The sequence below is a fragment of the Amblyomma mixtum genome, chromosome 7 (assembly GCF_055824585.1).
Source record: "Amblyomma mixtum isolate Tamu chromosome 7, ASM5582458v1, whole genome shotgun sequence".
Lineage (NCBI taxonomy): Eukaryota > Metazoa > Arthropoda > Arachnida > Ixodida > Ixodidae > Amblyomma > Amblyomma mixtum.
Window position 1 is genome coordinate 64,739,237 of NC_143018.1, and position 27,469 is coordinate 64,766,705.

The 27,469-nt window shown below is 48.3% G+C and overlaps 1 protein-coding gene across 1 annotated transcript; it reads right to left on the bottom strand.

Moving 5' to 3' along the window:
* LOC149336314 (uncharacterized) lies at positions 1–27,441 on the bottom strand. The gene is made up of 10 exons (XM_089554120.1): positions 27,125–27,441; positions 25,139–25,394; positions 23,840–23,902; positions 22,213–22,396; positions 21,174–21,326; positions 19,105–19,384; positions 17,078–17,238; positions 6,596–6,942; positions 4,677–5,022; positions 1–496 (listed from the first exon to the last, which is right to left on the bottom strand). The coding sequence occupies exons 1-10, from the start codon at positions 27,333–27,335 to the stop codon at positions 182–184; spliced, it is 2,316 nt and encodes a 771-aa protein (XP_089410246.1). The 5' UTR covers positions 27,336–27,441; the 3' UTR covers positions 1–181.
* Positions 27,442–27,469: the final 28 nt, after the last annotated feature.

A 27,469-nucleotide genomic window follows, 5' to 3' on the forward strand; every position in this document is an offset into this window, starting at 1 on the left:
CTAGAAAATAGATGACACAGGTAAATGGAGATCTCGGAAGATGCTGCTGCCCTGCTGTCAGTTATGATAAGGTGGCTCGTGACCAAGTTCTCCGGCCGGTGACAAGTTTGCGTAACAATGTACAACACTTGAGCTTCACTGTTTCCCGAGGGGTGCATTCCCCTTTGAGAAATAGCAGCGCCTAGATGTCCATGACGTCGGTCAAGCTGAGGTAAGAGCAGATGCGAGCCTGCAAATCCTTGCCTAGCTTGTCGAATCTGCACCTTCCCCTCGGATGAGGGCGGCAGACTATCTTGGCCTTGACGACGCCCGTGAAGATGAAGTAGTTCAGAGCCAGCCTCCTGCGGGCCTCAACGATCTGCTTTCCGGCACGAGCCTCGTCGCATTTGCGCAGGTCCATCAGGACATTCCGCGAGTACTGTAGTGTCTCAAAGGCAAGGGCTTCTGTTTTGTCGTTGGAGCCATTCACAAAATGGACTGCTTGATTGACGAGCCCCTGCGTTTTTCAGAAGACGTAGTTAGGCAGGTTACGTGCGCACAGAACTCAAAACGCCTTTGCACAAAAGCCTGGAATCGGCGATCTGCTGCCAATCGAGTTTCATCCGAATTTACATAATAAAAGTAATCAAGGCACTGCGAGGTATTCTTTTGTAAGCGACTAGACAACCATTTCGTTGAACAGAATTTCCTGCCCACACGCGCTCGCATGTATACAATGAACAAAAACTCCCAACACTTTCCCTTTCTCCGGCTGAATACGTGAGGGGCGATAGCTGTACCCGGTGCCATCCCACCTCCCCAGCGTTTATTCTACCATTGGATAAGTTAAGTGGGATTTACTGCGTGGCAGCCACACGTGCATAATTAGCGCTGCCTAGTCCTATTAGCTACGATATTCCGGTTCAAAATCCTGCGATAACCTGTGGTTAGTACCTGGAAGTGAGCTGAGTGTGGCGCAGGCTGAGGTAAGGAGCCTTCTGTTGGCACCCGTACGGGAACTTTCATTGCGACCTTCACTGACTTTTACTGCGGTGACTTCACTCTTTCATACAGAGCAGAGCATCAAATTTGAATACATGACATTGGAGTTTTGCAACTCGAGTAATGAAAGAGCCCTCATCAATTTTCCTGAGTATATCTGACTCGAAGACCTATGGATATGACGATACACGGCACATTCTTGAAAGTCTCTTAGGCAAACGTGGGCAGTATTCTTCTTAAGAGGCCAAGATGTGAACGGCTGAGTTATACCCCTGTCAAGCGGGCAAGTTAAGTGCACTTAAGGAGAGTACTTCGCTGTAAGTACACTTTGCCGCATCTAAACGACGCAAGTGGAGTGTCACTCGCAGAAGAGTGCACTCCGTTGAGAGTGCGTTCACAGACTACACTTTGCTGGTCGAGTGCGTAGCCTTGACGCCAGCGGTTCCAATGTACAAAATTTATAGTGCACAAAAAGTACTTACAACTTTATTTTATGTGCTATAACACTGTTTTCAGAAAAAAAGTTCCTTCTTTATAGCTACAAGCGAAGCAACAAAAGAATTAAACGTGATCACATTCAACTTTGCCGCCCACCGCCATCTTGTTTGTTGTCAAAATTCTGGATAGTCATGGCTGGTCTTGGCTTTTCTTCTATTTTCATTTTTTTCATCGCTAAAACTGTTGAACCTCGTTTTATTTGCGCTATCACGTTGAGCAATCAAATATTATGAGTCTTTTTTTCTTTTCCATCGTCCTGTTCAGAAATTCCGCTCATTTTCTGTTGCCATTTTTTTTTTACTATGAGTGCACTTTGCTTTCTCGTTTCGCACCGCGTAGCCCAAAGTGTCACTCGGGATGCCGAAGCGCACTCCCCGTAAGTGCACTTAACTTGCCCGCTTGACAGGGGTATTACATTGCGGATCGCTACTTCCTTTACTCCGGAGAAAGTGTCTTTTTAAAGCTGCCCTTAGAAAAATCCCCACATTTTTCTTAAGCTCTGAAGTGGCAAGAAATGACTACTGTTGTACAGTCCCGGCATGAAGAGTGCCTTCTCTCAAGGTCACCTGGATCCCGTGACTACACGTAACATGCTTTAGACAACGCCTGACCTCCGGACCAAATGAATAATACGGCTGGAGCCCACTTAGATATCCCCAAAGCGACAAGCGGGCAACCGCGGCGCTTAACCAGAGGTGTGAAATTAACTTATACATTTTCAGTTCTCATTACCGGCTGTTTTTTTTTTCTGGTCAAAGCAATGGCTGGGCAACGCTCTTCTACAGTGCAGAGCACCCACGTCCTTAAAAGCGTACATGCATGGCCGCGATGGTAGTATGAAAGTCTCATCAATGCCTTAAAAAACGAACTAGGCACTGTGGGATAATCATGGTGCCCTATTCGGCTTGGTATAAGAAGAAGTAGTAGGGGTTGTCGAGCTGTGCATTTGATAATGCACGGAATTATTATTTTCGATTGCTAATAACGCGTGCAAAAAGCACATACATGCCACAATACACTTCTTTGTCATACGTGATCTGTTAGGGGCTTTGAGAGAAGGCCGCTTAGAGAAAGAGGGGAGCTCCAGGGCGAGAAGGGCTTTCGGCTGAAAAACTGCTTTCGCGCGCTCCCCAAGGAGGGCGCTGCGGTCCTACACTCACGCATGTAAAAGACCGGCCGCAGGGCCTTCATGCCCTTTCCCCCTCTGGCAGGCAGATGTATACACGCTCGTGGAGTATTCGAACGCGCTGCATATACATTCTTGTCAGGCCTGCATCTCGTCGTGTCCGCGTACGCTTCTGCATCGTCCTGGATTTCAATGCCGCCACTGTCACAGCTGCTTAAGCCGAGCAATGGAGCCTGGGTTAGGCCCGTATAAATTTCATGCTTACTCTACTCTCGGTTACGGGAGAGGCGCAATTTTTTAATAGATGATTATGCCATCATTTCAAATGCTAGTGCAAAAATACTTTTCATGCTATATCTAGAGGGCGTAGAACGAAAAGCGGTCAGATTTATTTTTGACAAATATCGCCGTCATGACTCCCCTACACAGCTCTTAAGACAAGCCGACCTTCCCACTATACATAACCGAGCCAGACTACTGCGCCTCAAGTTTCTTTTCCTTCTGCTTAATGGCGGTATGAAAATCGATACGAGTAAGTACTTAATAAAGTCAAACACGCGCATTACCAGAACAAAACACCAAAAGCACTTAACCGAGTACAGATTTCACAACGATATATTCAGGTACTCTTTCTTCCCACAAGCAATCCGTGAGTGGAATAGTCTGCCTTGCGATGCTGTCAACTGCGCATTACTCAAAGATTTCATCGCCAACATATCACGCTCTGTTTTGCAATAACGACTACGATGCTGGTGCGCTGTACTCTTGCACTCTTTTTTTCCTTGCTGACGATGACATCCCGACTTTCTTATCTGACTCTCGCTTATTATATTTTTTTTAACCTTATTGCTCGTTTCTCATGACAGTATCATTCTTCAGCAGCTATTGTTTAATTTCTTGCTCCCTAAAAACTTGTCTGCATTTTTGTTAATGTGTTTTTTTTTTCTTGTTTAGTTTTTTTCTTTACCGTGCCGAAGTCCTCAAATATGCTACTTGCTCCTGTTTTGCTATTTTGTTTTACCTTGTGTATATTGCATATTGCCTTGTTGGACTACGATCGCCTTTGTGTTGACACTTACTTGACCTGTGTTATTTTAGTGTATGTGATGTCCCACTCCTGCGACGGCCTCAAATGTGAGGCTAGCAGTATGTTCAAATAAATAAATAAATAAATAGAAGCTTGATAGATTCGAATTCTTGAATAGCCTCGAATTCTGAAAAAACCGTTACAGCTTCTTTTTAAAGAAACACTGGTGGTCGAAATAACTCTTCACTACGGCGTTCCCATGGCCTCAGCCGATTTGGGACGTTAAACGCCCTTAAACCAAACTAAACTGTCTTTCCTCTGTTTCCCGCTGTACCACCCACAGCTATCCAACTCGACTAGCTATCCTTACTTCTACGCATTAAACCGAGTAGACGTGCGGACTCAGGCGTTCATTCTTCAGTTGAAGGATGAAATTTCAGCTCCGCATTAAGGGTATGATCGATGGCTTTATTGAGTTAATGCCTATCTATGCAGTATTGATCATTCTCTATTTTACATTCATAAATAGCTGGGAGTCCTCATACCACTCCTGTCGCATCGGTGCAGCGGTTAAGCGTTGCACCGCTGCCCTGCGATAGGAGGTGCTATCACCGGTGGGGATTGTGGGACCCATGTTGCTCTTCTAGAGCAACCTCTCGCGACGAGCCATTAACTGCCAAGTTTGCACACAACCGAAAGGGCAGCTTGTGATGACACCACAAGGTTACGTGACGTAGGTGGAGGGACGGCCTCCTCTTATTGGCTGCAGCCCGCCCAACGCTCCCCAGAAACTAACCCGACTTTATCCGAAGAGCTAGTGCTTGTGTCAAGGAGGGCAGTGGCGGTGGTCCCATACTACGTAGATTACCGCTATTCATCATCTGTACAGTTTGCTGCGCAGACCCTTCCTCACCCTGAACTGACCAAACCAGCAATTCTTTGAATGAAAATATTGTCTCAACGTTAAGCATTCGGTTCACTCCAAGAATATTTTACCCCGAAACAGGTGAAAGAGTTCTTGAGGCAAGCGAAACAACCACTCACCCTGTTGCGCCTCAGGGCGTCCAAGATGACGTAATCTGAGGCACGGTTGCCATCTTGAAGATTAATACCCACGTTGGTGAGAAAACGGTTGCGAGGTACGGCCTCCTTGAGTTCTCGGCAGACGGTACGAAGCTGTGGGAATCCGGCGATGTCTTCCTTGTCCAGTACCACTAAAATATTGGTTACCGTGCGGTTCTGCTCCACCAGTCGGGCCAGAGCCTTGGCTGACCTCTTTCTGAACGTAGCCTTGTGTATCTCGAGGTCAGAGACGCTTCGATTCTGCTCCAGTGAACGCAGCACGCTGACGATGCTGTTTTCAGGCCAGTTTAGGAAAAGTCTCAACTGCCTGTATAGAACAAACGGGAGACGCTTTGAACGTGTACACGATAAACTAGCGGCACTAACTTCGAGAAGCATAGCACTGCCGTGGGCGAGTAACAATTGCCAGCGAAACACCAGCGAAATCAAAACAGAAGAAAGAACTTATAAATGATACCAGTAACTAACAGATTCAAGGCCGTCAAGAAATTTTCTCTTGACTTAAGCAGTCGAGTGGCATATAAGACAAGTTTTCGCTCAACGAAAAAAGCTTTACAATGCCAAATAAAAAGTTATCCTAAATTTCTGTTCTTTTGTGTTTTCCACCCGTCTGAGTTTACGTTTTTTTTTTGCTTCATACTTCAGTCTGAGCAAATATCGGAGCAGATTCAATCCATCTTCTCTTGTCCAGCAATTCAAGCTGTTTACTGGACTAGAATTATACATGCGGATTCGCTGAATACAATCGCTGTTATTATAGTTTAGAGTTGGAAAGCAGGGAATTCTAGGTGGCGTTGACGTAACATCACGCCTGCTCCCACGAACGAAGCGTAAGGAAGGCATTTTGCAGACAGAATCGTCACTCCCCGAGTGCTCCCTACCTATAAAGTTACTGATAAATGAGCGGCTGCCAGACGCCGACGAACTTCCAGTGCACAGTCGACTTCCCACTGAAACCGTGCGAAGTCTTTCTCTTATATATTTTTCAACTGTACCTAGGATGAAGAACACCGCTAATACAGTTGGGTCACCTCCAATGTACGTAAAGATGGAAAGATAGGTTGGGCGAGAAAAAGGCTAACAAGTGAGAACTAGACGGCACGGAACCTACTACTATAGTTTGTTCGAAGAATAAGCAAGTTTACTTACTTGTACCAGAAAAAGCTCAGATTGCAAACTAACGGAGATATGAGAAAACAACGCGTCTTCGAGGAAACCAACTCGCTATTGTAAATTTGTATCGATGTTTCAGTGATAAAGCCTCTAGCTCTTGATAAAATACGCTTCGACAAGTTATCTTGCTGTTTTCTTTTTGCAAACACTTTCGCATAATCTTGTTTTCTTTTAATAAACACTTGCATTTGTGTGCCAGCAATGTTTCGATAGGTGATGTTGCTCCTGGTTTTGAATGGACCTCTTATGCCGATATGTCTATCCGAGCTATAGGCTGTATCAGTGAAGCGTCGATCGGACTTTATATTATTGAAGTACGTCCCTTCGAAGGCACGCTGTCGTGGCTGCCCCCTTTTTTCATACCTGCTTTTGATACCGTTCTGAGCCTGTGCTGGCAAAACTAACCTTGCTTGTTCTTCAAATAAACCTCTTTACGCTCGTATCGTGTTCTCCTGACTTCTGTTGGTCTTTATTGCTCGAAGTTTCCATTGTTATGAACCAGCTTTCCCAACAACGTTTACTGCTCAACTTGCGCTGGCGTCCCGCCATATCTCCAGCCGCTCCAGTGATCCTCAGTGAAGCGAGGGAGAGATGCGTGTCTAATGCGGCTTGGGTCAATGCGCGCTGTAGGGGCGAGTCATGGCCGTGATATCGTTCGAAACCAACGGTTGCGGAGGCATTCAAAAAAGAGAACAGAAGGTGCCCACCTGACGGACTTGGTCTTGCCGAGTGCATCGACTAACTGTTCGACGAGAGAGTCATCCACAGTGCTGCTGCAATGAATGCACACTGAAGTAACGTTCGTGCCGGTAACCAGTGGTTGCAGGAGGATGGCTGCTTCTTCTGCAGTGCGCGTGCCCAAATCCAAAAGGTAGTTAGAGATTCCGAACAATCCTCCGCCTTGCGAGATACATAACGGGTGCAGGTCGTAGCAGTTCACTTGGATGCGTGAGGAGACATCGATCTCTCGGAGGATGTTGAACAGTGTCGATAGAAGGAACTGCGGCAGCCAGCCGCTCAAGTCGAAGGCCAACGTCTGCAGCGTAGAGTTCACCTGGTTAAAAAAAGCATTTATTACCGGACTTTGTGGAAGACAAAACGGTAAAGAGTGGACACGCTCATGCATTCCGGTAGGATTAGAGGGGGATCCGAAAGTGAGAGACAGAATATTTCGGCAATTTGAAACTATAGATAGACCACTATGCGGTTTTAATCATCGTCATCATCATCATCATCAACCTTACTACTCCTACTGCAGGGCAAAGGCCTCTCCCATGTCTCTCGAATTAACCCTGTCCTTCGCCAGTTGCGGCCACCGTATTCCCGCAAATTTCTTAATCTCATCCGCCCACCTAACTTTCTGCCGCCACCTGTGCCCTCTCTTGGTATCCACTGCGTTACCCTTAAACGCCAGCGGTTATCTTTCCTTCGCATTACATGCCCTGCCCAAGCCCACTTCTTCCTCATGATTTCAATTAGAATGTCATTAACGCGCGTTTGTTCTCTCACCCATTCCGCCCGCTTCCGATCTCTTAACGTTACACCTATCATTTTTCCTTCCATAGCTCGCTGCGTTGTCCTTAACTTAAGCTGAACCCTCTTTGTTAGCCTCCACGTTTCTGCCCCATAGGTAAGTACCAGTAAGATACAGCAGTTGTATACTTTTCTCTTTGGGGATATTGGTAAACTGCCATTCATGATCTGAGAGAAACTGCCATATGCGCTCCACCCCATTGTTATTCTTCTAGTTATTTCCCTCTCATGATCCGGATCTGCGGCCACTACTTGCCCTAAATAGACATCCTCTTACTACTATGGCTTTTTTATTAATTAAGTTATCTGTAACAAAACTATATTTTACGCTGAAAAGTGGCCGTTCAGTTGTGTACGTGAAACAAGGCTTTACACAATTTTGAGGGATAAGCTTTTTGAGTCGGAAGAGCGCTTTTTTTTTGACATACTATTGTCAGAGGCGTAGCACATCAGACCACAGCTAAGTAGCTAATATGGAATTGTTAATTTTTGAGCTATTACTATAACGCTCCTTCATTTTGAGAGCCGTTTAACCCACCGGAATTGATATCCACATCGGTGTTAAAAACTTCGAAAAATCGGTTACCGTCGCCGCTGCGACCCAACATATTTTGGCTACATTGCACCGAAATGCATCCGTTTTCGAGAAGATTGCAGGCAAAGCAACCTCTCCAGTGCGCATAACTCATCGAAATAGCCAAAACTTGTTGGGCCACAGCGCTGAGGGTAAGCACTTTTTCGAAATTCTAAAAAATATGGAATTTACATACTGCGGGCTCCACTGCTCTCAATAATAAACTAGCAGGAATAGTTAAAATGTTGACTATCCAGTACTTGTTAACCAGCCTCATAGTTAGCATCTCTTAGCTCTATTCTTATGCACTACACCGCTGAAAATGTTATACCAAAAGAAAGAACGCTTCTAAATCAAAAACCCAATTTTTAAAATTCTGTAATATTTTAGTTAAGGCACCATGGATATGTAATAGGAGTACCCCCTTTTTATCAGCTTGGCGATAATTGTTCCGCCCGTTTTTTTTTCACATTTTGTAAGTTCTCGTTATTCACTGTTCGCCGGCTAAAGGGTTTCAAGGGTTTCTTGTACCCTACGGTTTCTTGTATCTTGTACACCATCGATTACAAAACGGGAAAAGAGGGGCGACGGAATAACTTCCAAACGTTTGGGTTTTCCAGTGCACGAAAGCATGTCAAAAGGGGCGAAACTTTCGTCAAGTCACGTTTCTGTGGGGCAGTTTTGTTTGATCGCATCATCAGGCGCACATAATCTCTGAACTGCAGCGACACGTTCGGTCGGTTTTAATACGCACTTTTCCCGAAAGACATTAGCCGTACACACTTTCATCTTTATATAGGCACATTTCAGGTAGGTGTATTTCATCTAGTCATTTCTCTAGAAATATTTCATGTAAGCTAAAGAAATTTTCCAAACCGCTGCATAGGTGCCGTCATATTGTCACGTTGTAGTGACGGCAATCCAGCAGTCAGGAAGACAGCAATAAGGCTTGCAAACGAAGCTCTTTATTTGGGCTGACTTGCGCCCACAAAAGAACTGAATCACTCGGCGGCGGCGTAAGCAACCTCGTGCTCGTCAGTCGTCGAACTACGCAAGCCCCCTGCTCGCGGCATCGTTCAATTTAAAGCCGGCAAGGAAACTTCGAGATAACAGGTCGAGATCATCTAGATTAATCTAGAAACACGTAGATGCAGCTGTTCATGGCTGTGAACAATCGAGATTAGTCCGGTCGCTTCTCGCGTCACGAACAAAAATGATAACACCCCTTTTCCGAGGCCTTGCACGAACGAACGGACGCTACAATGATACGTGGCATTACCCCCCTCCCAAAGAAGCATCGTCTCGATGCTTTAAAATGAAAATAAACACCGAGAATGCAAACTTTGAGTCCTTTAGAGTTCATAATATGGCTTCAGGCGTACGACATGTACGACTTCCGGGCGTGTGCGGCGTCGCTGAGATGCTGTCGTGCCGTCGGGGATGACTTCATAGTCGAGGTCACCGATGCGATGGAGAACCCTGTACGGGCCAAAGTAGCGTCGCAGCAAATTTTCACTCAATCCACGGTGGCGAACTGGCGTCCATATCCAAACACGATCACGTGGCTTGTAATGCTTGTCTCGTCGGCGTAGATTGTAGCGTCGGGCGTCGGTGTGCTGCTGGTCTTGAATGCGAAGCCACGCAAGTCTTAGGGCTTCCTCGGAGCGACGAAGGTAGGCGGCGACGTCGAGGTTGTCTTTGTCGGAAACGTGCGGAAGCATTGCGTCGAGTGTTGTCGTGGGCTTCCTGCCGTATACCAGCTGGAATGGGGTAAACCTGGTTGTCTCCTGGACGGCAGTATTATAGGCGAAGATCACGTAGGGCAGAATAGAGTCCCACGTCTTGTGTTCGGCGTCGATGTACTACATGGAGAGCATGTCTGCGATGGAATTGTTCAGACGCTCTGTGCGTCCGTTGGATTGTGGATGATAGGCAGTTGTCCTCCGATGGCTTGTCTGGCTGTAGTTTAAAATGGCTTGCGTCAGCTCCGCTGTAAATGCCGTTCCTCTGCCCGTGATGAGCACTTCGGGGGCGCCGTGTCGCAGGAGAATTTGGTCGACAAAAAATTTTGCAACTTCTGTTGCGGTACCACTAGGCAACGCTTTTGCTTCGGCGTAGCGGGTCATGTAGTTCGTGGCCACGATGATCCACTTGTTACCTGATGAGGAAGTCGAAAAGGGGCCGAGGAGGTGCATCCCCATTTGCTGAAAGGGCTTAGTTGGCGGTGGTATGGGGTTCAGGAGTCCGGCTGGTCTAGTTGGAGGCGTTTTGTGTCTCTGACACTCACGGGACGTTTTCACGTAATGGGAAACGTCGGTAGCTAGCCGCGGCCATTAGTACTTCTCCTGTATACGGTGCAACGTGCGAGCAATCCCGAGATGCCCTGCAGTCGGCTCATGATATGCCGGCATAATTTCTTGCCTGAGACTTTTGGGCACGACAAGAAGATGCACTGTCCTGTTGGGCGCGAAGTTCTTCTTCAGGAGGACATTATTGTGAAGGACGAAGGACGACAGTTGGCGCTTGAACCCTCGGGGAGGCGATGCGGTCTTGCCTTTCAGATAATCAACTAGGCTTTGCAACTCAGGATCCGAGCGCTGCTGCTGCGCGAAACTGCTGGCGCTTAACGGTCCTAAGAAAGCGTCGCCGTCTTCCTCTTCCGGTGCTGCGTCGACGGGGGCTCGCGACAAGCAGTCTGCGTCGGAATGCTTGCGGCCAGATTTGTAGACTACAGTTATGTCGAATTCCTGAAGACGCAGGCTCCAACGAGCAATGCGGCCGGAGGGATCTTTCAAATTGGCTAGCCAGCACAGAGCATGGTGATCGGTCGCAACCTTGAATAGTCATCCGTACAGGTAGGGGCGAAATTTGACGTGGCCCAAATAATGGCGAGACATTCTTTCTCGGCCGTCGAATAGTTGGCTTCGGCTTTCGACAGTGCACGGCTAGCGTACGCGATAACATTTTCCTCTCCACCATTTTTCTGAACGAGCACCGCTCCTAAGCCCACACTGCTTGCATCGGTATGGAGTTCGGTTTCGGCGTTTTCATCAAAGTGCCCGAGCACAGGAGGGGACTGTAAGCGGCGCTTTAGCTCTTTGAAAGCTTCCTCTTGCGGCATTTCCCATTTAAAAGGCACGTCCGCCTTCGTAAGCTGGGTCAAAGGCTCAGCGATGCGCGAAAAGTTCTTGACGAATCGCCGGTAATAAGCGCACAATCCAAGAAATCTGCGTATAGCTTTCTTGTCATTAGGCTGTGGAAACTCTGCGACCGCAGCTGTCTTCTGAGGGTCTGGGCGAACTCCATCCTTGCTTACAACGTGACCAAGGAACAGCAGCTCCTCGTAGGCGAAGTGGCACTTCTCTGGTTTCAGTGTTAGGCCTGAAGACTTGATTGTTTCCAGCACTGTCCGAAGCCTTCTGAGGAGGTCTTCAAAGCTTGTGGAGAAGACAACAACGTCATCTAAGTAGACTAGACAAATTTGCCACTTCAAGCCTGCGAGCACCGTATTCATTACTCGCTGGAACGTCGCTGGGGCAGAGCAGAGGCCGAATGGCATCGCCTTGAACTCGAAGAGTGCGTGTGGTGTGATGAACGCCGTCTTTTCGCGATCTCTTTCGTCGACTTCAATTTGCCAGTAGCCATTCTTCAGGTCCATCGATGAGAAGTACTTAGCGTTGCACAGCCGGTCCAGTGTATCGTCGATGCGGGGGATGGGGTAGACATCCTTCTAATGCTGTTCAGGCGGCGGTAATCGGCGCAAAAGCGAAGGGTGCCGTCTCTCTTTTTCACTTGGACGACTGGTGCTGCCCACGGGCTCCTCGATGGCTGAATGACGTGGTCACGAAGCATTTCCTCAACTTGCTTGCGGATAGCTTGGAGTTCTAGCGACGATACGCGGTAGGGGCTCTGTCGCAGTGGTTGGGCGTGTTCATCTCTGAAAATGCGGTGCTTGGCAAGCCGGGTTCGTCGCACATTCGATGCTGATGAGAAGCAATCGCTGTACTTTTGAAGAAGACTGCGTATTTGGTCTTGTCTTCTCCGTGGTAATGCTGGGTTGATATCAAACGTCGGTTGATGGCGTTGATCAGATAGTTCTACGGGTTGGTCGGGTAGGGCAAATATGTCTCTGATGTCTGCCAGCTCGTCGAGGAAAGCGATCGTCGTACCTTTGTTTAGATGCCGGTATTCTTCCATGAAGTGTGTTAGCAACACCTGGGCTTGGCCATTTCGGATTTGGGCGACTCCCCTTGCGACGGCCAGTCCTAGATCCAGGAGTAGCTGGGTGTTCCCCTTGATGACGCCTTCGGCAGTTTCGATGTCTCCAGTACCTATGCAGGCGAGGACACTTGATCGGGGCGGCACGCTCAATGCTTCGTCGAGGACGTTTAAGGCAACGTGATAAGTTTCGCTCGTCGCAGCAGGAATGGCGTTCTCCGTGGAAAGCTTGATCGACTTAGATCGAAGGTCGATGATCGCCTGATGTTCATTCAGGAAGTCCATTCCCAAAATGACGTCTCGCGAGCATTGCTGTAGGATCAGGAAGGTTGCAGCATAGGTTCTCCCATTTACAGTAACTCTCGCGGTGCAGCGTCCTGACGGCGTAATCAGGTTACCACCTGCGGTGCGGATCAGCGGGCCATCCCCTGTTGTTGTCACTTTCCTGAGTCGGACAGCGAGAGGCCCGCTCATGACTGAGTAGTCAGCTCCCGTGTCGACCAAGGCAGTAACCGCGTGACCGTCGACCGTAACTTCAAGATCACTTGTTCGCGTTCTCGTATTGTACGTTGTCTTCGGTGTCCGATCTCGGCTTCGTGGAGTAGTGAGGCTGCGGTGGGCGTACTCCGACGTTACTTCACTGGGCAGCGGTAAAAGCTTGAAGTCTCGCCGCGTCGTCGTCGTCGGTGTCGTCGTCGTCGTCGGTGTTGTCGTCGTCGTCGGTGTTGTCGTCGTCGGTGTTGTCGTCGTAGTTGAGGCATGGTCTTGAGTACTCGTCGATGGAGGATCTTTGTCATTGCGCTTAGTAGCAACCTCACCTCCAGAGGCTGCTTTATTCAGTTTAACCTTCGGGTGCTGGGGGAGCGTCCACGCACGGCGTAACCTCGGTTAGGAGATACAAAGCGTGGTGACGATGGCGACGGGGAACGTGATAGGCGGCTCGGCGATGAGCATTCTTCCCGACGCAAAAACTTCGATTTCGACTGGTCGCTGGCCGGGTCGGGGTCGTGGGGCGTCGTAAGACAACCCTCGGATGCCCATTCTTCTGTATGGGCAATACCGGAGAATGTGGCCGGCTTCGCCACAGTGGAAGCATAGTGGGCGGCGCTGGTCGGGAGTTCTCCACTCGTCGCATTTCCTCGGTTGTGTACGACGCTCGTAGGACGGGCGGGTTGGGGCGAGAGGGCGGCGGTCCAACGCAGCTGGCTCAGGGCGATAGGGGCTTGGGTCCCGTCGTCGAGGTGCAGGACGGCGCACAGCTGCGACGTAAGTCATGGCTAGAGGCTGCAGAGGCTGCGTGGTTGTCGGCGTCACACCCAAGGCCTGTTGAACCTCGTTCCGGATTACGTCAGTGAGTGATGTAAGCTGCGGCTGCGTTCCCGTTGGCAGCAATCGTCCGAGCTCTTCTCGCACAACTTGGCGTATAACCTCCCGCAGGTTATCGTTGTTAGCGGGGCCCAGGCAGCTCGATGAGAAAACGCGCTGCTGGCGGTCATACTGGCGGGCTCGGGCATCAAGAGTTTTTTCCATGGTGGATGCCTCTTCGACGAATTCCGCGACGGTGTTGGGTGGGTTCCGTACTAGGCCCGCAAAGAGTTCTTTAACTCCTCGCATAAGCAGCTTGACCTTTTCATCTTCCTTCATGCTCGAGTCGGTACGCCGGAAGAGACGCTTCATCTCCTCAGTGTACACTGCAACGGTCTCGTTTGGGTGTTGTATGCGAGACTGTAGCAGTTGCTGGGCTCTCTCCTTTCTCACGACGTTTGTGAAGGTCTTGAGAAGCTGCTCCTTGAAGGTTTCCCAATCCATAAGGCTCGCTTCCTCATTCTCAAACCAGATTCTTTCTGGTCCCTCCAAGGCGAAGAAGACGTACCTAATTTTCATTGTATCGTCCCAGTTGTTAAAGACAGCCACACGTTCGAACTGTTCCAGCCATTCTTCGGGGTCGGCGCCAGGCGAAGCGTCGAAGGTTGGTGGCACCCGGGGCTGCTGAAGAATGATTGGAGTTGTCGTCTGGGCAAGGCCATGGTGGACGTTGCTACTGGTTTTCGCTTCCGGGTAGGGTCCGGCAGAATCCCGAACTCAGGTGTGTCCCCTTGCAGACGTCCGCTTGCGCGGTGGACTGGACTCAGGTCCTGCGGTGAATTACTCTGAGGGCTGGCGTCACGACTTGTAGGGGGTGTCCGGAACATAGAAGGCTACCCAGCAGCTCCACCAGATGTCACGTTGTAGTGACGGCAATCCAGCAGTCAGGAAGACAGCAACAAGGCTTGCAAACGAAGCTCTTTATTTCGGCTGACTTGCGCCCACAAAAGAACTGAATCACTCGGCGGCGGCGTAAGCAACAACCGTGCTCGTCAGTCGTCGAACTACGAATGTCCGCCGCTCGCGGCATCGCTCAACTGAAAGCCGGCAACTAAACTTCCAGATAGCAGGACAAGATCATCTACAGTAATCTGGAAAAACCTAGATGCAGCCTTTCATGGATGGGATCAATCGAGATTAGGCTGGTCGCTTCTAGCATCACGAATAAAAATGATAACAGCCCTTTCCTGCAGCCTTGAGCGTGAACGAACAAACACTACAATGATACGTGGCAATATTACTCGTCGTCTTAGCGTCATAGCGCGAGCTTTTTAGATCTGTTCTGAACACTCCGCACGGCAAATACTCACACTGGCATACACGCGTTCGAAAGTTCTATACAGGTGCGCGAAGTACAGAGTGGCCGGAGTGCGAGAAAGCTGTTCCATAATGTCACTCATGAAAAGTCGCCTGTGCGGGCTCAGGCAAATACAAAAGACCTGCTGGTGCACAGTACAAGCCATTTCGTCGGTTGCGCTGTCCTATCAGTAGGTATCAAAGCGCATTATTGGAGTATTGAAGAAGCGTAGCTTGTTGGGCCAGTTGGTGCATGGTATGTAGAAAACCAGCGAAAAGGACGCATTCACAAGGGGAAGACGTACACAGGAAAACGCTGGAAACAACTGATAATTCTTTACTGGGTGGATCGCCAACAACAGAACAGGGCGCACATGCGCGAGAGAACCACAAACGCTATCGAAACAGCAAACACAAAACTGATTAAGCGAGCGAAGATTGCATGTGGCAACCTATGTCCCATTCATGAAAGTGTACTCTTTTGCGGTGAACCTAACAGAGATGTCGCTGACGCATTCAGTTCCTAACTGCTTGATTTTAAAAACTTCTAATATTTCTCGTTCTATTTTTTTATGCCGCTGCCGATGATTTTGACATTATGGAACAGTGGGGTGCAGTCTTTGCAGTGGTTGCAATGTCTTGGAAGATTTGCTGCGTTGCCTGACTGCAGCGAAGTGCGGTGCTGCCTCATACGGTCGTTGACGCATTGACCCGTTTGACCTATGTAGGCCTTGCCACAGGACACTGGGAGCGAGTAAACAACATCGGTTGTGCATTTGGTGAACATGCTCTTGTGTTTAACATTACATTTCTTTTTTGTGCTAATTTTTGAGATACGTGAACAAAGCGACGACAGTTTGGTGGGCGCAGAAAAGACTACTTTAACACCGTATTTCATGGCTACCTTTTTAACATTATGGGAGACTTTATGCAGGTATGGCATTACAGCAGGTCTGGATTCTTACCGATACCTGTCCTGACTTGAGTTTTACTCATGAGGTGCCCCTTGATGACTCAATTAGGTTTTTAGATTTGACTCTCACCTTCTCTGAAGAAAGCCATGTTTGCTGGAGCTACTCTCCACGGACCAAAAAAAGCCTGCTGCCCAACTCCTCCTCACATTCCAAACTTGTGAAGAGAGGCATTTCCAACCTTTGCCTCGGTAATGCTGTGCGCAGGTCTTGAACACACAATATGCAAAAGAGTTTCTTAGCACAACTTGACCGCTTGAAGTCAGCGGGCTATCTGGAGGACGTCCTCGTTTCTATTGCTGAGACCGACCAGTAAATTTAAGTCACAGTACAAAAGAGATGAAACGCCTAGTGAAGAATCCAGACTTGCTGTAATGCCATACCTGCATAAAGTCTCACATAACGTTAAAAAGGTAGCCATGAAATACGGTGTTAAGGTAGTCTTTTTTGCGCCCACCAAACTGTCGTCGCTTTGTTCAAGTATCTCAAAAATTAGCACATAAAAAGAAATGTAATGTTAAACACCAGAGCATGTTCACCAAATGCACAACCGATGTTGTTTACTCGCTTCCACTGTCCTGTGGCAAGGCCTACATAGGTCAAACGGGTCAATGCGTCAACGACCGTATGAGGCAGCACCGCACTTCGCTGCAGCCAGGCAGCACAGCAAATCTTCCAAGACATTGCAATCACTGCAAAGACTGCACCCCTCTGTTACATAATGTCAAAATCATCGGCCGCGGCAAAACACAGATAGAACGAGAAATCTTGGAAGCTTTTAAAATCAAGCAGTTAGGAACTGAATGCGTCAGCGACAGCTCTGTTAGGTTCACGGCAAAAGAGTACACTTTCATGAATGGGACATAGGTTGCCACATGCAATCTTTGCTCGCTTAATCAGTTTTGTGTTTGCTGTTTTGATAGCGTTTGTGGTGCTCTCGCGCATGTGCGCCCTGTTCTGATGTTGGCGATCCACCAAGTAAAGAATTTTCAGTTGTGTTTCCAGCGTTTTCCTGTGTACTTCTCTTCCTTGTGAATGCATCCTTTTCGCTGGTTTTCTAAATAGCATTACTGGAGGTTCCTTCCATGGTTTGCACGTTTGTTAGACACTGAGGACTGCTTCAGTTATTTGGCAATGGTTCTTTACTGTACAGCGGACATCCAACGCAAATGCGCTAAGAGTCGTGCACCTAAATACTAAGCATCAAAATAACAGCGATGTATCCCACTCACTTGGAGCGCACCGACCAGGGAGCAGATGGACGAGATGGGGATCTCGTTACTCCTAACGTCGAGCACCCGCAGACGAGAGTCGCGCCGAAGCTGGAATGCAGCGTTGGTAGCGAAGACCTCGTTCAGGCCGCACAAGAAGATTCTGAGCTCCACCAGGACGCCTGTGCGGAGAGACAGGGACGGTCATAGCTGGCGGTAGGATATGCCGTCCTTGGGTGCTGGCGCGCAACTTGAGACAAGTCTTTGGAAAACTGCTCCTGACCCGGGGAACGTAAGGTTTATTTACCTGACTGCAAAACTGCTAACTCCATAATTAGGAGTCGCAGCACCGTTAGAGTTTAGGCACATAAAACTTAGGAAATTAATGAATAAGCGGAGACAAAGAAACAGAGCATAAAAGAGGATTGACACAATGGCTGATTTTTTTTTAGCTTTTAAAGATTTTTATCTCAAGAACAGATGCGTTGGTGTGGCCTGTTGAGATGACAAGAACGCGTACGTCATGTAACTCACGTAGATCAATACCAGCTGTGTCGTAACTGCATTCTATGTGGGTGGTCATAAGGGCGTCAATCTGTACTAAAGCTGTGATAACTGCCTGGCTGGGGTGATTAGTGTTAGTTTCCAGTACATCACTTTTGCCGGCGGGCAGTCTCCATCCCCGCTCACTAATCGTGGAGTCTAGCATGGGGATGCATAAAAACAGGGGCACCAACTGATCAAACAAATCCAGCAAGAAAATGGAAAGACGATTAGGATGGACGCTAATGCGAGATTTGGGCGCAACACTTCACGTATTTTCACGCCACCTGCCACCCCTGGAAGGTGGCGTGTTACGCTGCTAGCCACCATACGGGATCTTCCTGTGGCAGCCACCTTCCGGTTGCCCATTCCTCCCCTCTAACACTAGCAAGTAGTAGCAGTGCGAAACACCACCTGTCGGGTGGCGCGTTACGCCGACTACGCCGACGACGCGACCGAACGAAGGAACGTGCACCTAAGAGCTCTGCTTTAAAATCTTCTGCAGCGTTTCTAACAAAATCATTGCGGAATACAGCACCTTATTAAGTTCTCCGTTCTGGTGCAAAAAAATCTAACCCATGAAATTCAATTGCCGGTCCTTTAAGCCCCGCCGGTATGCGATAACTATCTTGTAACTGAAAAGTAACAAATGAAAAGAATGGGAACAAATGAAAAAAAAAGCAATGACAGTACTACTCACTCCTTTCTACTCGTTTTGTCCCCAGTTCGTACCCTATATACCTTTTCCATGTGGGCTGCGTCAACCTTTTCATGAGGTTGTATGCTTTTCTCTCCGGGAATATTAGTAAGCCTCCATTCATGCTCTGAGGGAACCTGCCATATGGAGGCTGCCGAAAAGGATTCAGCTTCAATTAAGGACAATGCAGTCATTGATGGAAAGAAAAATGATAGGTGTAATGTTAAGAGACTAAAATATGGCAGAGTGGGTGCGGGAACCAACGACGGTTATTTACATCCTGGTGGAAATCAAGAGGAAGAAATGGGCTTGGGCAGGGCATGTAATGCGAAGGCAAGGTTACCGCTGGTTCTCAAGGGTAGCGACGTGGATTCCAAGAGAAGGCAAGCGTAGCAGGGGGCGGCAGAAAGTGGGGTGGGCGGATGAGTTTAACAATTTTGCGGAGATACGGTGCCGGCAGCTGGCAAAGGACAGGGTTGTAATAAGGGAGTAATTACTCATTGACATCCACCCAAGCGCAGCCAACGGCTACAAAGGAAAGCTATACAGCTTTCTCAGAAACTTCGTAGTTAAAGAAAATTTCGTCCTGGTCCGGGGTTCGAACCCGGGACCCCGCTTCACCGGAGCAGTCTACTTATTAGAAATCTACTCCACCTTGGGGGATTCTACTAAACATTTGACCAAAGGACAGGGTTAATTGGACAGACATGGGAGAGGCCTTTGTCTTGCATTGGGCGTAGTTAGGTTGATGCTGATGATGACGAACCATTTTATGAATCGTGTGGAGAGGATAACGTGAAGTTCTTGCCTCCGATAAGCGCGGCATAAGCCCGCTGCAGATGCGGTTCGCACGATGCGCTTCCGAAGAATTCGAGGCTTTCCAGGCAGCTGGTGGGTTTAGGCGGTGGCGACCCAGCGGCGTCGGTCACACTCGCGTACGAAGGCGGAAGTCGAGTAAGGGCGGCGGCCATGGCCTCGATGTCCTCGGCGAGGATGGCAAAGAAGCGCACCATGAGGGACTTGAGGCTGGAGCTCTGTAGTGCAGCCCGCAGCACGGCTGAGGGAGTGTGCTGTTGCGTGCCACCGATCTGCCGCCAGAATGAAGAAATAAATGCAGGAGGTGTATTGGGAAGTTCGGCTTCGCGGATCCACATTTCAAGACGACGATACCGCCGTTCGCGTCTTGAAGACATGGCTGCACCATAAGCAAAAAGTCCGGTAGAAGGCAGGCAGGCAGGCGTGCCCTTGCTCATCGGTGGCGCAAAGCCATACAATTTGAAAAAGATTACATTCAAATGCAAACTTCTGCTGGCATACGGCTGCATTCTTTGGAAATTTCATTCATTGTTCGAGCAAAAAAATAACCGACGTCACTTTTTGCCCACCTTTGCTCGAAAAAAATTAATTTGGATCTAAAACTTAATGCTCGAGATCCACTGGTGCACTGTGTAGTTCGCACAGCAATAATTAGTCCACATATATTTGTCTAAAGATGCATGAAGTTAGGGGATGAAATTAAATTTCTTCTTGATTAAAAAATTCTTGCTTATAATGCCTATAGTTATTGCATACAATTAAATTTCTTGCTTATAATGCCTTCAATTTACGTCTGGCAACACCTCTTCATAACAGACCCATCCTGCCGGCACTCGTCTGTCTATGCGTCCACATCGTTGAAGCTAACAAGAAAGTCTTTAGATTACTGACAATACCCTACCGATGTGGAATTGCAAATGATATATGGGCAATTTGAAGTGAAAGGATGGGAGCCATGTGCATTTTAGAACCGACACAAGTAAGAGAAGATGAGTAAACAGGTTTGGAGAGAAACAGTGTGTTCCAGTTAATCCTTTCGATATTGGGAAATCGGGTTGATACACCAATGTGAAAAATGGCGGTCACAGCACAGAAAGTGATCTGAGATTAGAAAATGGCGAAACATGACAGTTTCGGCGGGCGTAGGACACAGCTAAGTGGAGAGATGAGAGTGATACCGGTTCAGTAGTGCAATTAACCTCACTGACCATGACGCCGAAGTGAGATCTGCCCATGCTCTACCTTTTCAATACTCGCTCTCCTGCTTCGGTATGGCTTTACTCGTTCTGACAGCACCATATCACGATTCGCTCTCCCCTGGGAGCCTACTCATGCGCCTATGAATACTTTTCGTTCTTTAGCGGGTAACGTCATCACAGCAAGTTGCATGATACCTCTTTTTTGTCGCGCCAACTAGTGACTTTTAAAACGACGGGAGGAAATGACGAAGAAAAAAATTTAGTTGTAAAAATTACTCAAAATGCGATAGAAGGAGAGAGAAACATTTTATTTTCTTTGAACTGAAAGTGGAAGACAAGGCAAAAGGCGTGGAGCCTGACAAGGCCTCGTCTCCCGTTTGAGATTCGCAGTGGGCAGCTTCAATACATATACAGGTTTTCCTCCTGTTGAAACGGTATACAGAATGACAGGAGAATATAAAATACATAAAAACACAGAATGATGGTTATAGATTATACAACTTCCGCGGTGAAACAACACAAAAACGTAGGTTTTAGTGACAACACATTTTAGTGAAGACATGAGTCGGCGTTTGTGATGGATGACACTGACAGAAAACCGGGGAAGATTTACAAAAACTAAAGGTTTGCATACGCCTTATGGGTGCCTATATGTATAAATTATCTTCAGTGATCTGTAAAAAGTGAGATTGCAATGTTTTGAGTTCCAACCGTGGATTTCATGGATGCATAGAATACTGAGCACTGATGGGACTTTCGAGGTTGCAGTGTCGAAGAGGGTAGTTGCATACCTAGCGCCCATCAGTGCCCAGTCAGATGAAAATCGTCAGTGCACAACAGCAAATCCTGCCGGGCTCCTTACCTCCAGGCTTTCGAGAACGACGTGGTTTCGGAGGACATGTGCGAGAGCTTCGCCCTCCCGTGCCATCACGAATTGTTCTGTCAGCTCGAGGGTCGTGACTGTCCTGTTTTGGGCCAAATAGTCCAGGAACGCAGCAGCATCCTTATCTTTAGCCTGCAGAAGCATTAAGTCCGTGTGAACAATGCATACGGCCTTTATATTTTCAGGCAACGCACGCGAAATACACACAGGAAACACACAGCTGCTGGGAACGCAGAAAGTTTGCATTCATCTCGCCTGACTTACGACAGGATTACAAGTGCCTCTGGGTAATAACTTATCGCCTTTATTCTTGTAACTTTTTTTTTTTAGCATCGCAATCTTGAGGCAGTCTCACGTGCTCTTCTTTCAGTTCAAAGAGCAAGGCGGCGCCTGCGTGGGTGTTCCACCGTTCTTCGGAGTCTATAGAAAGCTATAGAGCCATTTTTGCATTCAGAAACCGCAAATATACTTTTGTCTTCGGGTATATGCGCACTTGTTTCCTAAGCGCCATTGATTATTAAGCGCCTACTAAGAGCTTTTGTCTACTAAGCGCATTTGTCTACTAAGCGCATTTGTCTACTAAGTACATTTGCCCACTAAGCGCATTTGTCTACTAAGAGCATTTGTCTACTAAGAGCATTTGTCTACTAAGAGCATTTGTCTACTAAGAGCATTTGTCTACTAAGAGCATTTGTCTAGTAAGAGCATTTGTCTACTAAGAGCATTTGTCTACTAAGAGCATTTGTCTACTAAGCGCATTTGTCTACTAAGCGCATTTGTCTACTAAGCGCATTTGTTTACTAAGCGTCCGAGTATCTAGTTCTTCCGACCATAGTGCATAAATTGCGTAAAGCAACGCCATGCTTTTGCCCTGAGGAAGTCCTCTCAAGACCTCAAAGCAACAATAAAACAAATCGAGCGAAACCAGTGCGCTAGTTCCTTACTGAAGTCTATGTATTGCAGAATAGCAGACACTTACACACATACAAAGTAAATGACTGCATGTTGGGCGCTTTACCTCCACGAAGTTCAAGACGATGCACTTGAGAGTCATGGTCCGTAAGAGGTAGTTGCCCAAAGTATGCGCCACGTCCTCGTTAAAGAGGACGCGCAATATATGCAGTGTGTGGAGGACTGGAAGGCAGATCACCGAGTGGGACCACGTGAGCACATCGATCGGCTGCTTCTGCTTGAAGAGGGAACACGAGAGAGTAAGAAAAAAAGAAAGTCATCCACTGCTAAGCTTCGTGGCGCGGAGCGCTAATTTCCGGCGAAAGCCATTTTCCTGCACCGTGTTACGCGCTGCTTCAGGAAGTGTTTGTAAGCCGCCGATGCTCAGTCTGGTTCTCGACCCGATAAGATTCATGATTGGTAGCGCAAACGGTAGTGCCTTCAGTGCAGCTACGATGACCTGACGCTGCTGAGCGCTGCGGTGGGTGAGAGTTTCATCAACCATACCACTAGCCGGATTACAAATGGCGCGCTCGGCGCCTGTCTTTCTAAAACAGCTTTGGCCATTAAAAGTGCGTGGGCCCTGTATTTAGTTGTTAATTGTAATTTATGGGTTTAAGGGGGTCTAACGTTCTAAAGCGACTCAGGCTATGAGGAGCGTCGTAGAGGAGGCCTCCAGAAATTTCAACCCCCTGGTGTTCTTTAAGGTGCACTGACATCGCACAGTACATGGGCCTCTAGGATTTCGCCTCTGCCGCGGCTGGGGTCGCACTCGCGTGTTTTGGGTCAGCAGCCGAGTGCCATAACCACTGAACTGCCGCGGCGGACTGTTCGTTGTAGTAGCCAGAGCTTAACTTTTTACGGACAGAACAAAACGGAGACACGCCACAAAGAGCGAGCACTTTTTGGTATCTCTTTGCTTTGTATTGTCCGTAATATGTAGCGCGCTGCTGCTATCATGGCTGCGACTTGATTCTGTGCGTGGCGCTACTAGCTGATCCTTGCATGGAGAATTCTAATCACATATTCGGCGCACTTCACTGATCAACGTTTCCTGTTATTTTCACACCAAAACTATACCAAGGACCGATCGGAATCGCGTGTTCCCAAGGCAAATTGGGAAAGCTCGCCGAGCCAAGAAGGCACCGTGGAGCAGCCAGGATGGCTCCAGCTAAACAAGCGGACTTGACCGGGAGTGATTGCGTCGAATGCTCGTTTTTGGTGCGCTTCTTTACAGCACTTCACTATCTACCGTCCCGTAGCAGACGTCACCGAGCGTCACCGGTTTGCTACGGCTGGGGCACAAGTGCTCGGAACACTGATTGGTGCGAGTACGGTTTGCCGGATTAAGGCGCTCGAGTTGTTGGACCACTCCAGATCTCCGATCGGAATTCACCACAACTTAGGCTTCGCGAATGCCTCCCCCCCCCCCCCCCCCCTCCCCACCATCTGCTTCTCCCTAGTGCTTGCTTAGGCCCACGCGTTGGCTCTGGTGTTGCACGAGCTATGCTGTGCTACAATGGAAGCTCCGTAAAACAGCTTTCAACGTAAAAGCGTATTGAGGTCTCTGGACCTCCGTCCGCGTGAAAATTAGTTTTATAATATAGTGTTAGCGTATGGGCTGTTCCCAGCTGGTTGAAGCATGACACTAACTCTATGCTGCAACACTCCGCAGACACAGCAGTACAGCTCACCGCAGTGGATTCGTGGATTCGTGCACCTGTGAACTCGACGAAGCCGACTCCCGCTCCTCCATTCTGCAGGGCATGCCATAAGATAGGCATCTCGAAGAACGTGGTAGTATGGTGCATCACAACACGGGTCACGCACCTGCAGCATCGTAGTCCTATCATGAACCCTTCTGCACGGCAGGGTGGTTCTTCCGAATAACGTTTTCTGAAGTTAGCGCGAAATACGGACGAGGGACCGATGAAAGAACACATAAAACATTCACGAGCGCTCGTGAATGTCTTATGTGCGCTTTCTTTCTGTCCCTTGTCCGTTTTCTGCGCTAATTTCTTCAGAAAATGCATCACCAACTAGAACGGCAGCTTGCCCTCCTGTTCCGGATAACGTTTTAGAGGGAGCACACTACAGGTTACCCTCGGGAGCACCCTCAGTGGATGCACATTCGGACACCCCCCGGTAAAAATGCAGTATCACCTGGAAGCGCAACATCTGTCAGGACAACACGACTACGAGGTGGATGCACTAACCCCTTGGCACCAGATACAGTTGCCTAGAACTTACAGCGTTAGGCGTTCACACTCTCTCCTTAGTTTCGCGCCTTTGGCTTCGGCGCCCTTAAGCCCACTGCCGGGGAACCACAGCTAAAACTGCACTTTCGGGCACTCACAGTGTATTGATTTCACAAAATAAAAACGAGAGAGAAAAAATAAGATGCACCTTCAAAGCACCCCCTGCTTACGACGCGGATGCACTAACCAGTTTGTCCCTCGGCGGTGGCCGAGTGGCTATGGCATTTACTACCCTATAGCGACTCAAATATGTGTATACCTTTGACCGCTATCTCATGGCCGCTAACCCTTGATTATTCTTATGAAAACAAAAACGAACTGTTTCTAGCCTGAACATGATGAAAAGCGCCCGAATCGTAGCTTTCAAATTCCTCTAAAAACAAATACTGAAAACAAAGCTCCTTAGATAAACCGCTGCTGACACAGGCATCCAGTCAAAGCGAGGCTGTTACTTCACGTTTTCATCCCACGTAACCTCCTCCTGCTCCTCGCGATTCATGCTTATGCTCACGAATTCGCTCCAAGTCTGACTGTAGCAGTGTGGCAGTGCGAGCTAACCTGCACCAAATCACTGAATCTATTTCGTGTCAAAACACGCGTGGAAATAATGCCTAAATAAGCACAGCGTTGACAGATACATTTACAATAATAACAATCTGTGCCAGTCTACAACATCTACAGAAAGCAACACATGGCGGGCACGACCTGCCCAGGTAGGTCACGTGCACTGCTCGCCTGTGCTGCTGCAGAAGCAAGTGCATGAGTAGGGACGCTCGGAGAATGTCGCGGCCGTCCGGGATGCTGCTCTCGGGCCAGGTGGATCCCTCCAGCGTCATTTCGCCCCACGTGTGCTCGCACAGCTCGATGCAGTTGCGACACAGCACGCGGTTCCACGGCTCGAGCTCGGACACGAGCCAACACTGCTTCTCGCCCGGTTTCCACGTGCAGGGCCGGTCGAAGCTCTCGCGGTCCCCGCCGCCACCTTGACGCGCTACGCAGGAATATGGAAACGTACTGGCAGGGATTGGGTTCGGTTTAGGAGCCCCTGTTCGCAATACGATAGGTCGGTTTACTTTCGTTTAAATCTTAAGATAACCGGATAACTTCATGATGGAGCGACAGGTTCTGGACACCAAATGTACTGTTCAGAATCTGTATTTGATGCTTAAATTATTCAAGAACGTTCATATTTCGTGGTTTGGCTCCTGGGGTCAGACGTCCGAAAGCGACTCAGGCTATGAGGGACGCCGTAGTACCTACCACATGGAGTTTTTAATTGGCAGTGGCATTGCACAGCTCACGGGACTCTATCATTTCGCCTTCATCTAAATGCGATCAATGCGACCGAGATCGAACCCGCGTCTTTCGGGTCAGCAAGCGAGCACCATAAATAAACACCCTCGTATTTGGAACCTTTCTTCCCTCGACAATGCTACTACTCTGGCAGCTATAATAGCGCGCGGTGTAACACATCAGAATCAATATGATAACCTCAATCTTGACCTGCGGAGAATAAATGCTTAACGAACGCTTGATTCTGCAACAAAGCAGGTGGGAAAACATTATTATGACCACCCTTCTTTCATCAATACTTCAGCGTCACCTTGATAAGTGTAAGTGACCTCACATCAAGAAATATTTATTGGTCTTGCTGGGCTGAAGTGAGAGTGATGACGTTCGTGTACTGGCTCTCACTGCACAATCCTTATCTCAGTTGAGAAATGAAAAAAAAAAAAAAACGGCATCGTCACTTGCACACTGATCACCTGCGTTCGACAGGTGGCATCGGAGTGTCCCTCTTTTAAATACCTCTCATCCTTTTCACCCAGACAACGTTAATGTGCCGCAAGAGTGAGTGTCTACGTGTCTTTCTCTTCATGACTTCTCATAGAGTTTTTGCATAAAACTATTTATTCCGTTCGAGGATGGACAGCGCAATGACGTACGCGCAGTCCCTGCAGTCCAAATCACGATACCTGCAAACAACTGCACCTGGAACTACTAATTTGAGCATTTATCAGGTTAAAACCACTGCAGGGAAAACGCCTCTACGTCTCATTTATAGTTAGTCATGTGCTGTTCCAGCAAGGATTACTCTATTAAAGCATGTTCCGTGATCTCACCTCTATTCGAAGATGTTTGTAGCTGCAGCTGCTGGTTTCCTCGCTTGGTATCGAATCTCCTGTGCAGCCGAAGCCGGTTCCTTGTTTGTCTATTCAATGTAACGCTCATGTTCATGGCCTCTTCTTGATTGCAGATGGGATAAAATTAACAGCTACGCTTCTGAAGAGCACAATGCTGTCACTATCTCCTAACGTGGCCCCTCTCACTTTCCTCTGCATAGTTTCTTGCGCGGTCCTTCATATAAGCTTCGTTTAGTTTGTTTTATGGGATTTAACGTCTCAGAGTGACTCAGGCTATCAGGGACGCCGTAGTGAAGGGCTCCGGAAATTTCGACCATCTGGGGTTCATTAACGTGCACTGACATCGCACAGTACACAAACCTCTGGAACATCGCATCCATCAAAATTCGACCACTGATGCCGGGATCGAACCCGCGTCTTTCGGGTCCGCAGCAGAGTGCCGTAACCACTGAACCACAGCGGCGACCCTTCATATATGTGTCAAAGGCTACAGCAAAACCTATTACTTTGAGCTCCAATCATACCTCCATAAGAACAGGCTGGACGCCATTTCGCTGTTTGAGAGAAGTGTGCTTACCGGAGCCACCACGACGGCCCTTGGGACCACGGGACGACGATGACGAGGCAGAATCAATCGATGATCCCATGCCGAGAGTGCGGCCTAATTCGTTGAACATGTCGGTGACATCCTTATTGGTGGCTTTGGTGATCGTGCACAATCCCTGGAGTGTGCTTATGTATTTGTCAGTGACGACACCAAGGCGTCTGTCCTTCTGTGCGGTTGCCATGCTCTGCAAATCAAGTCGAAAAAGTGAAGCCGTAACGAAGATTCATAACGCCTAAAACGCCCATGAGCGCTACGTATAGCTCCAAGGTACGCTCAGACCCGAATTGACGTGCATAAAAAGTGATACAAGGAAGC

Coding starts and splice junctions, on each gene's coding strand:
- LOC149336314 (XM_089554120.1), bottom strand. CDS start 27,335: ATGGCAACCGCACAGAAGGACAGACGCCTTGGTGTCGTCACTGACAAA. Junction 25,395..27,124: donor GGGCCGTCGTGGTGGCTCCG/GTAAGCACACTT, acceptor ATTCCTGCGTAG/CGCGTCAAGGTGGCGGCGGG. Junction 22,397..23,839: donor GAATCCACGAATCCACTGCG/GTGAGCTGTACT, acceptor TACTCTCTCGTG/TTCCCTCTTCAAGCAGAAGC.